The following is a 12,482-nucleotide window of genomic DNA, read 5'->3' on the forward strand; positions in this document are numbered from 1 at the left end:
AACTCATAAATTGAGTAATTCTTAGACATAGAGTTTTGGGTGCAGACATAGAATAAGATAATCCTTTCTTTTCCTTTACCAAATACTTAATAATATCTTCATCGTTTGTTTAGTTGTAAACTGGCATGGAATGTTAGCCAGTGAAACATCTTAGACGGGCTTCATTCATGTGTCTTGCCCACTGTCTGTCTCCTTACAATTTCTCTGGGTATCCTGCAGTTTATCTTAGTGTTACAGTGTTTGGCTACACTATACTAATAGTATCTACAGGAAGAAGTTCTGGCGTTTCACGGTAATGTTTGCAGAAAATCTCCCCTGTACCTTATTAATTGCAAACTAAGTAAGACTCCACTCAAAAAGGTATCCTAAAATGCTGGTATGGTTATATCAAGCAAGGAGTAGAAGACACAGGTTCAGATTTCAGCTGTAATTTACTAAACCATTTGCCTTGTTTAACATCTTTCAAATCTGTCTCCTCCTTTCCGTGTCCTTGTCACTGGCTTGGTTTAAGCCCTTGTTACATAGCAACCTTCCAGACTTCACACAGCTGCCAGAGTGACCCTTCTAAGATGTTAATCACTTCAAGTCTTTTAATGAGTCCCTACAGTTTTCAGGATAAAGTCCAAACCCTTTAGCTTAGTACACAGAGCCTTTCATGAGCTGCCCCTGGCCTAGCTCTTGAGCCCTGAGGTAGTAAACTGGCAGGCTGTTAGCAAAATTCAACTCACATATGTGTTTGGTCTTGTTTTTACCATGTTTTCTTTAAAATTTGGTACCAACACTGGTTTAAAAATTAAGAGATCTTTGGCTTCTCTTCAAATTATAAGATTATTCCCTCACATGATGACAATGGGCTGTACTGACATTTTCTTGTTAGAGAGGAAATTCACCCTAATTTATCACAGACCTCACCAATGAAATTTCACCCATTTATATAACTTTGGTGCATTCAAATTTTAACTCCCTGGTGACCTCCTCTCCAGCTACTTTTTAAGGTTTATCCTTTAGACTGCTGAACGATGCCCCGTTCTTCCTAAGTTTTACGCTTCCCCTGTCTTGGGAGGTCTTACTCCCTTGCCATCTCTCTATCTCACCAGCCCATTAATTTCCTTCAACGTGCAGTACAACTGTTGCCTTCTTCAGGAAAGTCAGCCAGCCTGTACTGCTGGGGTCCCTGTGCTGCCTTGTTCTCCCATAGCATTCGTCACACGGTGTGCTGTTGTTGAGTATTCTGGCAAGGCTATCCACTTATTGGGGACAGCAGCATTGGATCATTTGTGATACATTTGTCACTGTGTCATTATTTGCACACGAGGAAGCCCCTGTGGGCCTTGGTTTCATCATCTATGAAATGAAGACTATAGATTAGATAATCTCCAGGTTCTCTTCCTATTTGAAAATCTGCTCGATGCTGAGGTCAGAGGTTGCTTTGAATAGATTTTAACCAAAGCTCAGATACCATAAGAAAGACTTAAAGTTTGGCATGTTGTGTCCTTGGGCACCAAGTAACAGATATTCCCCTCCAAAGGCGGGTGTATGCTTGGGCTGTCATTCCTATGTAGAAGCTGACTGCTTGATAGATCATTGTCGGAAGAAAGCAAAAGACCAATCCAGTAGGTATCTCGTATCATTTACCAGAAACAAATTACTGGTGCTTCAAAGAGGGCATTTATTTAACCTTAATGGCAACTTGTTTGAAGTCATGAAAAAGAGAAAGGGAAGATGATGAAATATGTCAGAAATAGAATCTGATTCCAATTTTACAGATGGATTATGCTGTGCTTAGTCACTCAGTCGTGTCCAACTCTTTGTGACCTGGTGGATTGCAGACCGCCAGGCTCCTCTGTCCATGGGGATTCTCCAAGCAAGAATACATAGTGGGTTGCTATGCCCTCCTCCAGGGGACCTTCCCAACCCAGGGATCAAACGCATGTCTCCTGCATAGCAGGCAGATTCTTTACTCTCTGAGCCAGCAGGGAAGCCCAGTAACAGATGGGTTGCTGCTGCTGCTAAGTCACTTCAGTCGTGTCTGACTCTATGCGACCCCATAGACAGCAGCCCACTAGGCGCCTCTGTCCGTGGGATTCTCCAGGTAAGAACACTGGAGTGGGTTGCCATTTCCTTCTCCAATGCATGAAAGTGAAAAGTGAAAGTGAAGTCGCTCAGTCGTGCCCGACTCTTAGCGGCCCCATCGACTGCAGCCTACCAGGCTCCTCCGTCCATGGGATTTTCCAGGCAAAAGTACTGGAGTGGGGTGCCATTGCCTTCTCCTACAGATGGGTTAGTTACTGTTAAAAACAGAATAGGAAATAGGTAACCCCTGCTGGTGTTAACTGGTTTCAAACCAGATGATCTTTAGAATTGGTTGGTATGACAATGAATATCATAAGATCATCTGATCCAGAAATTGAGCCTTCAGAAATTATCCTAAGGAAACAACCATTACTATGTACAAAGATCTGAATGTTATTTATGACAGCGAAAACAAACACACACCTAGCAAACAGCGTAAATGTCCAGCATTAAGAAATTAAGTCAATATTTTTTAAACGGTACTTTTTAAAGTACAAGACTCCATAGGAGTATGTTGATAATCACCTCAGAAAAACCCTGACCCATCATTAGCATTTCAGAGTATTTTAACATTTATTTCTTGTACATAAAGAAAGGTTACATGTGAGATTTTCTTTACAAAAATGAAAACTTTGCTCATAAAAGATTTGAAAACCACTGGATTCAATATATTAAAGTAATTGATATAACAATAGGTAAGGAAACATATATGTTAACCAAGGCTTCCCTTGTGGCTCAGATGATAAAGAATCTGCCAGCAATGCAGGAGACCCAAGTTTGATCACTGGGTCGGGAAAGATACTCTGGAGAAGAGAATGGCTACCCATTCCAGGATTCTTGCCTGGAGAATCCCATGGACAGAGGAGCCTGGTGGGCTACAGTCCATGGGGGTCACAAAGAGTTGGACACGGCTGAGCACAACACTATCTATATTAATAGGTCACATTATCTTTGGGTAGTGATTATAGGTCATTCTTTTTCTTACTTGGGTTTGCCTCTTATTTTCCACATTATCTACATATAGCATGTAATTATTTCTGTAGCCAGACCAAAAGAAAAAATTTTGGTTTTTGGAAAACAGAATTAGTTGACAGCAATAAATAGTCCAGAGCCGTTAAAATTTCCCAGGTTACCATTTTTGACATTCAAATCATAGATTTTTATAAACCATACCATTATGAAAATTTTCCCATGAAATATATAAGTTGTAGAGAACCTTGAAGATACAGTCCAACCCCCTCATTTTATATTTAAAGATCCTATAATCTAAAATGTTTCAATATACTGAAGCTAGAGCTGGGAGCCTGTGGTTTTCTGATTCCATGTTTTTTTCTGCCATTCACCTAATTTGTAGAGTGGATAGTTAAAATTTTCATCTCTCTCATTTTTGTCTACCTAGTCTGAGCATGTCATTGTGTTATTGCTTGTTTTTTCCTATGAGTGAAAAGCTTTTTTGAAGTACCAGTGGTCAGCATTTCTCTATTTAGAAAAATTGGCACAAACTATAAAATATTAAAACAGGTCCTAAAACTGTCATATGACTCATTGTTCTGATTTATACAATTAGAGTTTTAAAATCTACTGTATTCCACTAATTCAATAAATATGTATGTTCACTCAGATTTACAATTTGGAGTGGGATTAAATTGACCTCAAATAATTCTTACAGTTTGCCTTCACTCTTGGCATCTGGAAGGTAGACATTAGATACATGTTCCATCTACCACACCTTCCTTCTCAGACATGAGTGTATTTGGGAAACTCTCTGACTTACTTGTGTTTCAGGATCTTTACTCATCTCTGAGTTATCTTGCTATGATCACACTGACACCCCCTAAAATGTTATGGCTTGTGCAATATTTTTTTATGTATATGTATATATGTCAGTACTTTCCCATGGTTCTTTTTCACTTTAATGTTGAGAGGTGAAAATTAAGTAGCCGTTTGAACTTAGAGATGCTCAAGAAATAGTGTGAGGTAATGTGTTTCAAATAAAGGAAATTAGGAGGGTTGAGAAATATCAGTCACTCCCCGAAAACCCTCTCCCACCCCCCAGCCCCACCTCCCCCCTCGCCCTCAGCAGCAAAAAGTGGGTAATTCATAATGAAAAACAATCAGAAGAAATACATGGCAGTTTTCAATTTAGGTGAAGATGATATTGTCTGTTATTGAAACAAACTAGAAATGAGGAGGACTTTGTAGAGCATTCTTTTTTTAAACTATTTTCCCTAAGAATCTTAATATCTGAATTTCCTTAAAATACAGACCCGTCAGGCTTCTATTTTATAAAAAACATTTTGCTAAACAGAGTTGTAACTTAGAATGAAATAATTTGCACAGTTGTTTCTGCTGTTATAAAATAGTTCCTTTGAATACCATATGAAGTAGATTTGGGACAAATTTTAAAATATTTCTAAATGTCATAGTTTTGCAATCTCTTTTCTGATTTAGTTATTCTAATTGTTTTAACACATTAGGGCTGCTAGTCATTTACTCTAGGAATCAAGCACAGAAGTTCACAGATTTAAAAATTAAATTGGATTTGTAAACAAATTAATAACTTGAACTTACATGCAATGTTATTATCTCATGATTAAATCTTTAGTGCAGTGCTACCAATGAAGCATTCAAAGCTAAAAACATTGTGCCACTAGCTGAAAATTACAATATTGTGACACTTTTTGGTTAAAATTTCTATTGAAATACCTATAATATATAGTTTTAGAGTAGTAGCCACTATTTGAGTTCATTTTCCAGATAAGAAGCCATATTTTATTCATATATATATATATATAACAGCTTTTGGAGCACACGCATGTATTACTTCATTTAGTTTTTACACAAAACCTGTGAGAGAGGGAGATGAAAGATTATTCAAAAGTGAGGATAGTGAGGTTAGTGAGATACCCAAAATTTCATGGCTGTGCAGAGGTTTATAGAACCTGCTGTGTATCCACCATTATTTCCACTAATCTTTTAGCCTCTATAAATAAATGTGAATATCCTAAAATTTCTTATAACTTCATAAAAGCAAATTGCTAGCTTGTACATACATTATAAGGACAAATATTTTTTTTAAAAAACGTAAAATACCAAATATTTTCTATTGGTACAAAATGGTTTTGAAATTTTACATATACACTGTTCATAATGGCTACCTCTGATGGGTGAGGATTGGGATTGGGGACAGGGGTGAGTATCTCAAAGAAGATTTTAGCTTTAGTTAAAGTACAGTCTAAATATATTCATGTATGACTTACTAAATTAAAAGTAAAATAATTTTTTAAAACTGTAAAGAACATAGAGTTGAAATCTGGGAATTATTGGCCTATACCAGGAAGAAGAGATTAGATAGAGAGTAAAGTGGGAGTTGCTATGGTTTTTGTAAATAAAAACAGATCGTTACATTGTCTTCGGAATCTCTATGTAATTTTTTTTGCAGCTTATTTTGACCTACTGGTTGACAGAAACAAAAAATTGAAAGTAAGTATCTTTTCAGAATCATTCTAGTTTGTTCATAGTTTTGGGAAATAGCCTGCCGTCAAAGAGAAACTGGCTATGGTGCCATATTGTGCAACAAATTAATATCAATCAAAGTGAGGGGGATGTTTGTTTCATCACAATAGCTTTGGTAAATTAAAAGTAATAAATTCAGTTGAAAACCATGAGTATGTTCTTGTACTTCTGCATGGTATCATTTTTTCTGTCCTGTTGGTAATGCCTTTGGGCTTTGTCCAGAGGGGCGGAGGCATGGACTGTGATTACCTCCCCTGTCACTCCACCCTCCTGGAATGTACCCTCTGATGTACAAAATGAAAGCCATGACTTTTCACAGGAGCTTGCTATTACTTTTTTCAAAGTTTGTTTGAATCAGAGTGGGATTAGTATAAAATATCCCCTGCCCTTGGCTTGTGTTCCTTTCGAAAAGTCAGAATATCCAGCCCTTAATTCTTGGTTAGTAAGATAATATCCATAGCTGGGCGAGGTTCTGGAATAATCTGGCATAGCACATCTCTGACTGAAATCTAAATGTGACCCTTGGGACCAAAGGACTATGAATTGGTCTGCCTGTGTAAATTTCAGTGTTTCTCCACTAATCAACTTCATGTCTAAAATCTCTAAAAGAGCTTCCTGTTACAGTTCTTCTCTAACCTTTTTGACTCACAAACATACTTTTCTGTCTGACAGCATGTCACCTTTACTCCATGCCCAAAGCAGCCTGGGTGATCCTCAGCCTCACTTAGTGGTTCTCTGAAGCGATTCTCCAAGATATACTTTGTAATACAGGCAACCTTCTATATTTGTGATAACAGTAATAGTGATAGCAATAATAACAGCAGCCATAATTTATTTAGCACCTACTGTGTTTTCAGCATTCACTGCATAGATTTTATAACAGTCTTTCAAGGTAGGTCTAGGTATCTGAAAGTTAGGTCCTGTTACCCTCAATCAGCTCATGACAAAACTGAGACACGGCAAGGTAAGGATATAGCTGCTGCTGCTGCTGCTAAGTCACTTCAGTCGTGTCTGACTTTGTGCAACCCCATAGGCAGCAGCCCACCGGGCCCCTCTGTCCCTGGGATTCTGCAGGCAAGAACACTGGAGTGGGTTGCCATTTCCTTCTCCAGTGCATGCATGCATGCTAAGTCGCTTCAATCATGTCCGACTCTGTTCAACCCCATGGACAGCAGCCCACCAGGCTCCTCTGTCCACAGGATTCTCTGGCAAAAATACTGGAGTGGGTTGCCATTTCCTTCTCCAAGGATATAGACCCACATCTAAATGGTATACTCCAAAATAAGCTGACCTAATAGCAGGTCTCCATTTCTTCTAAGGGATTCCTGCCCACAGTAGTAGATACAATGATCATCTGAGTTAAATTCCCCCATTCCAGTCCATTTGAGTTTGCTGATTCCTAAAATGTCAATGTTCACTCTTGCCACCTCCTGTTTGACCACTTTCAATTTGCCTTGATTCATGGACCTAACATTCCAGGTTCCTATGCAATATTGCTCTTTACAGCATCAGACCTTGCTTGTATCACCAGTCCCATCCACAACTGGGTGTTGTTTTTGCTTTAGCTCCATCCCTTCATTCTTTCTGGAGTTATTTCTCCATTGATCTCCAGTAGCATATTGGGCACCTTACCGACCTGGGGAGTTTATCTTTCAGTGTCCTATCTTTTTGCCTTTTCATACTGTTCACGGGGTTCTCAAGGCAAGAACACTGAAGTGGTTTGCCATTCCCTTCTCCAGTGGACCACGTTCTGTCAGACCTCTCCACCATGGTCTGACATGGGTCTCTCTCACCACATTGGGTGGCCCCACACGGCATGGTTTAGTTTCATTGAACCGTGAACTTCCAGATGTTCAAGCTGGTTTTAGAAAAGGCAGAGGAACCAGAGATCAAATTGCCAACATCCACTGGATCATCGAAAAAGCGAGAGAGCTCCAGAAAAACATCTATTTCTGCTTTATCGACTGTGCCAGAGCCTTGGACTGTATGGATCACAATAAACTGCGGAAAATTCTGAAAGAGATGAGAATACCAGACCACCTGACCTGCCTCTTGAGAAACCTGTATGCAGGTCAGGAAGCAACATTTAGAACTGGACATGGAACAACAGACTTGTTCCAAATAGGAGAAGGAGTACGTCAAGGCTGTATATTGTCACCCTGCTTATTTAACTTATATGCAGAGTACATCATGAGAAATGCTGGACTGGATGAAGCACAAGCTGGAATCAAGATTGCTGAGAGAAATATCAATAACCTCAGATATGCAGATGACACCACCCTTATGGCAGAAAGTGAAGAGGAACTAAAAAGCCTCTTGATGAAAGTGAAAGAGGAGAGTGAAAAAGTTGACGTAAGCTCAACATTCAAAAAACTAAGATCATGGCATCCAGTCCCATCACTTGATGGCAAATAGATGGGGAAAGAGTGGAAACAGTGTCAGACTTTATTTTTGAGGGCTCCAAAATCACTCCAGATGGTGACTGCAGCCATGAAATTAAAAGACGCTTACTCCTTGGAAGGAAAGTTATGACCAACCTAGACAGCATATTAAAAAGCAGAGATATTACTTTGTCAACAAAGGTCCATCTAGTCAAGGCTATGGTTTTTCCAGTGGTCATGTATGGATGTGAGAGTTGGACTGTGAAGAAAGCTGAGTGCCAAAGAATTGATGCTTTTGAACTGTGGTGTTGGAGAAGACTATTGAGAGTCCCTTGGACTGCAAGGAGATCCAACCAGTCCATCCTAAAGGAAATCAGTCCTGAGTGTTTATTGGAAGAACTGATGCTGAAGCTGAAACTCCAATACTTTGGCCACCTCATATAAAGAGTTGATTCATTGGAAAAGACCTTGATGCTGGGAGGGATTGGGGGCAGGAGGAGAAGGGAACGACAGAGGATGAGATGGTTGGATGGCATCACCAACTTGATGGACATGAGTTTGAGTGGGCTCCGGGAGTTGGTGATGGACAGGGGGGCCTGGCATACTGCGATTCATGGGTTAGCAAAGAGTCAGACACGACTGAGCGACTGAACTGAACTGAAGCATGTGAGAAGTGCAGATCAAGTATTTTTCCCTGGAGGGTAGGCCTTTGTTCTGGAGAGTCTCTATCAGTCATCACAAAGATGACTTATTCTCTAACCCCTGCTAGAATCAGGAGAGGATCCTTTTTGGATCTTCATCTGGAGAAGCTGGTGGGATTCCTGGAGGCAAAATCCAGGAAAGGGTGGGGATTCCCCAAAACTCAGCCTCCCGCCCCCGCCCCCAGTGTCTTACTCTCAAGCTAGTCTACGTTCATCTTCTAGCAATTCACTAAAATTCCCATTTAACAGTTCATGGTTCCAGGGTACTCAACTTCAGAGAAGCACATCTCAGCTATGATACTCTGGATTAACCTCTCTCTCCAGGTTTGAGGGTGATGGTTTGCTCTGCAAACTCGATTATCTGGTTGGTCCAAGAAAAGTGACTGATTTTCAGTTTCTTCAACTTTATTTGTAAGGATAGGAGTGATAACTTCCAACCTCTTTACAAATCGGACATGAAACCAGACATCTCCCTCACATAATGCATTAAATTTACTTAATCCAAAACAGAGAATTGAAACAGTCTTGACTACATTTGGTTTTAACAACGGAGAAATTATAAAAATGGGATTATGTATACATTATGTAGGATGGTATATAAAGTCGATACTTTTATTGATTTGCTTAACAAAATCAAAACTTAAATGTCTATTTCGTTCCTTTTGTAAATATTTATGATGATTTTGCTACACTCCAAGTACTCTGATTATATTCTGTACCACGTGTCTTATAAGGATTCTCTGCTGAAAACAAATCTTCATTACTTGGAAACTTAGAAAGCACATTATTAAGGCTCAAGCTGGTCATTTCATGACCAAAAGCTAGTTGGAAAGAATCTCTTTCACGTTATTATCTGCACAAAAGGAAATCTTTCATTATTCATGACTTCTTATTTAAGAGCTCATATAATAATTTAGAGGGCTCTGGGATTTTCTAAATTAGTACAAAGAAGTCTTAAATTCTTCACAATTTTCTGTTCTCTAAAAAATTGAATTTTTATCCTCTTATCAGTATCCACTATTCAGAGATTTATAAAATGCTGCAAAATTGCCACCCCTCATGAATATTGGCAGGTAAAAATGTGCTTTTCCTTATTCATGATAATAACAGTGTCACTTTTAAAGGGGAGAAGTACACAATCATTACTTTGTTGTGTTCTGTAATCATTCAGCTTTGGTAGATTTTGCAAGTGTTGTCAAGACTTCAAAATCAGCAGATAAATATGAATAAATTCAGGTAGAAAATAAACTAAACATTACTGGTAGCTATTAATATTTAAACATTAGGCTCGTAGAACACAAACACAAAATGTATTAGTGTATCTTATTTTTCTGCAATGTGTGAAGATTTTCAAAAACAAAATAAAATGTAGGAGGCATTCTGGTGAATTGGAAAGCCTAAAGTACAAAGAATTGAAACATCTGGGTTTTAAGCTCTGGTTAGACCACAGGTTTGTGTGACTTTGAGTTCATTTATCACTTCTCCCTCTTTTTAAAATTTCATACATAAATGGGAATATGGGACCAGGTCATTAGTAAGAGTTTCAGCTCATAAATTATATAATTCTGTGTCACAATTCACACTAAGATTATGCAATTATAAAATTGATAAAATATGTATTTCAAAAGATTTGTCATTTTCCTATAAAATTTGCCTGAGTTTTCTTTATCTCTTTCTTTCTCTATTTTCTGTTTCTTTTCTTTTCTTTCTTTCTTTTTTTTTTTTTTTGCTTTTGTGTTGGGAAGGGTGGGAGAAGAACAATGAAAAATTTAACTACTTTTCTCAAAATATAATTGCAGTGCTTCCCTTGGATGAAAATTTATTACTGGACTTACATGTAAGCAAGGTAGATAGATGCTGATATAAAATAGTTATTGGATGAGCAGAATAGAAACATCTTTCCTTTGATTTTATCCACCTTCAAATTTCATCTCCCCTTTTGCCACAATACTGTTTATGATTTATTTCTTTAGATTAAGATTAAATAGCCCTATTCTTTTAAAATTTTTGTATACCTGCTTATTACCAGCTTTATATGTCAAAACATTTTAATTTATTAGGTGCTTTTGTATGACAGCTGATTTGGAGGCATTTTGTGTTAAGATTTTTGGTTTGGGTTAAAGGGAAGGAGAAGACAACTCTATCCTTGGGCTTTGCTCAGGGAGTGTAAATTTTTATAGGTACATAGATATGAAAGATATATACATATTTAAAGTTTTGTATTTACATAAATGTAACTATATGTGTGTGTGTGTGTGTGTGTGTGTGTATGACTTCCCTGGTAGCTCAGCTGGAATAGAATCTGCCTGCAATGCAGGAGACCCCAATTCGATTCCTGAGTCAGGAAGATCCCCGGAGAAGGGATAGGCTACCCACTCCCGTATTCTGGCCTGAAGAATTCCATGGACTATATAGTCCATGGGGTCGCAAAGAGTCAAACACGACTGAGCAACTTTCATTGTGTGTGTGTGTGTGTGTGTGTGTGTGTGTGTGTGTTATATGATACTTGAGGTGTGAGGCAAGATATGGGACTAGAGGACATTCTGTGAATGAGATGCAAAGAAAAGTGAAGTAAAACTACCACAGTTTGTAGAGAAAAGTGAATCACATTGTTTCTCACAGAGGAGCATCTCAGAGTTTACTACTTGAAATAATAAAAATGTCTGGCAAATAACATGTTCCCTAGCCATCTGCTTTGAAAACTACAGGCTATAGCCCTTCCTTGAGGTTCACAGTGAACCTTTCTTTGCATGTTAGCCTTTTTAAATCATCATTTTGCTAGTGTGTTTGAATTTAAAACACCTTTTACTGGAGTGTCTCATGGAATTTTGGAAAACACTTGCAGAGAGCGCTTTCTGTTTATGATTATTACTAATTCTAGTAAGTATCCCCCAGAATAATTGGGATTGACTAGATGTTTTTCTGCTGAAGAATTCAGTGTCTCATGATATTCATTACCACATACTTAAGCTCCAATATGTAATTTGAAGTAAGTCTTTAAATACACATTTCAGTTCCCCACTGTTTGCCATATGGTCATGAACTGGCATTATTATATTTCATATAAATGACATTTTGAATTATACTGTATTTCCATAATTAATGAAATGAGTTAATTTCTTTTTGTAGATAATAGTAATTTCTAGTTCTGCAAGTTAAATGCAGCAGGACTCTTTCTTTATTCTCATTTTTACAGGCCAGTTAGCATCCCACTGAACTGAATGCACAGATGATTCTTTCTTTTCTTCCCCTCACCACCCACCTCTTTCTTTTGGTTTAGTTGTTTGATTAATTGCATATTAATTAAATTATTTTTTCATAAATTCAAAATTTCATCAAATGTGTGTCTTTTATTCATTTTGTAGACTAACTGACAAAAATATATTTTGGATTTTTCTTAGTTCACAGGAAAATAGAGGAACTTAAGTCTTTATTGTAGATTTAGTGACCGGATGAAGTGATCTTTTAAAATTCAGTATATTAGGGAGGGAGGCGGGAGGGGGGATCAGGATGGGGAACACAAAAAAAAATTTTAAAAAATAAAATAAAATTCAGTATATTAACTTGAGTAGAATTATTTCCAATTGTCATAAACAATAGAAATAATATTGAGCCTTATTATTGACCCATTTCTTGCTCAATGTAATTTTATTTGACAATTATAATTTAAATGTAAATGAGGATATGGATCTCCATTTTTGTCAGCTGACTAAGCCATTCTTTCAATGGTTACATTCCCAGGCCACCACTTTGGAGACTTGTCTCTAATCATTGACCCAGTAGATGTTCTCCACTCCTTGGTATTTGTCAC

At 37.8% G+C, this 12,482-nt stretch overlaps 1 protein-coding gene across 6 annotated transcripts in view; it reads left to right on the plus strand.

Annotated features, from left to right (window-relative positions):
• The window catches only part of XRCC4 (X-ray repair cross complementing 4), a 277,860-nt gene that overhangs the window by 201,648 nt on the left and 63,730 nt on the right, over positions 1-12,482 (plus strand). Inside the window, exon 8 of one of the 6 annotated variants that reach the window (XM_043913541.1) lies at positions 5,516-5,540. The exons of the other annotated variants lie outside the window; for them this stretch is intronic. Within the exon in view, the coding sequence (XP_043769476.1) occupies positions 5,516-5,525 (10 nt within the window). The 3' untranslated portion in view covers positions 5,526-5,540. Of the gene's footprint in view, positions 1-5,515; positions 5,541-12,482 lie in introns of those variants that run through there. 6 annotated transcript variants of the gene reach the window in all.

This window comes from Cervus elaphus, chromosome 9 (genome assembly GCF_910594005.1).
Source record: "Cervus elaphus chromosome 9, mCerEla1.1, whole genome shotgun sequence".
Classification (NCBI taxonomy): domain Eukaryota; kingdom Metazoa; phylum Chordata; class Mammalia; order Artiodactyla; family Cervidae; genus Cervus; species Cervus elaphus.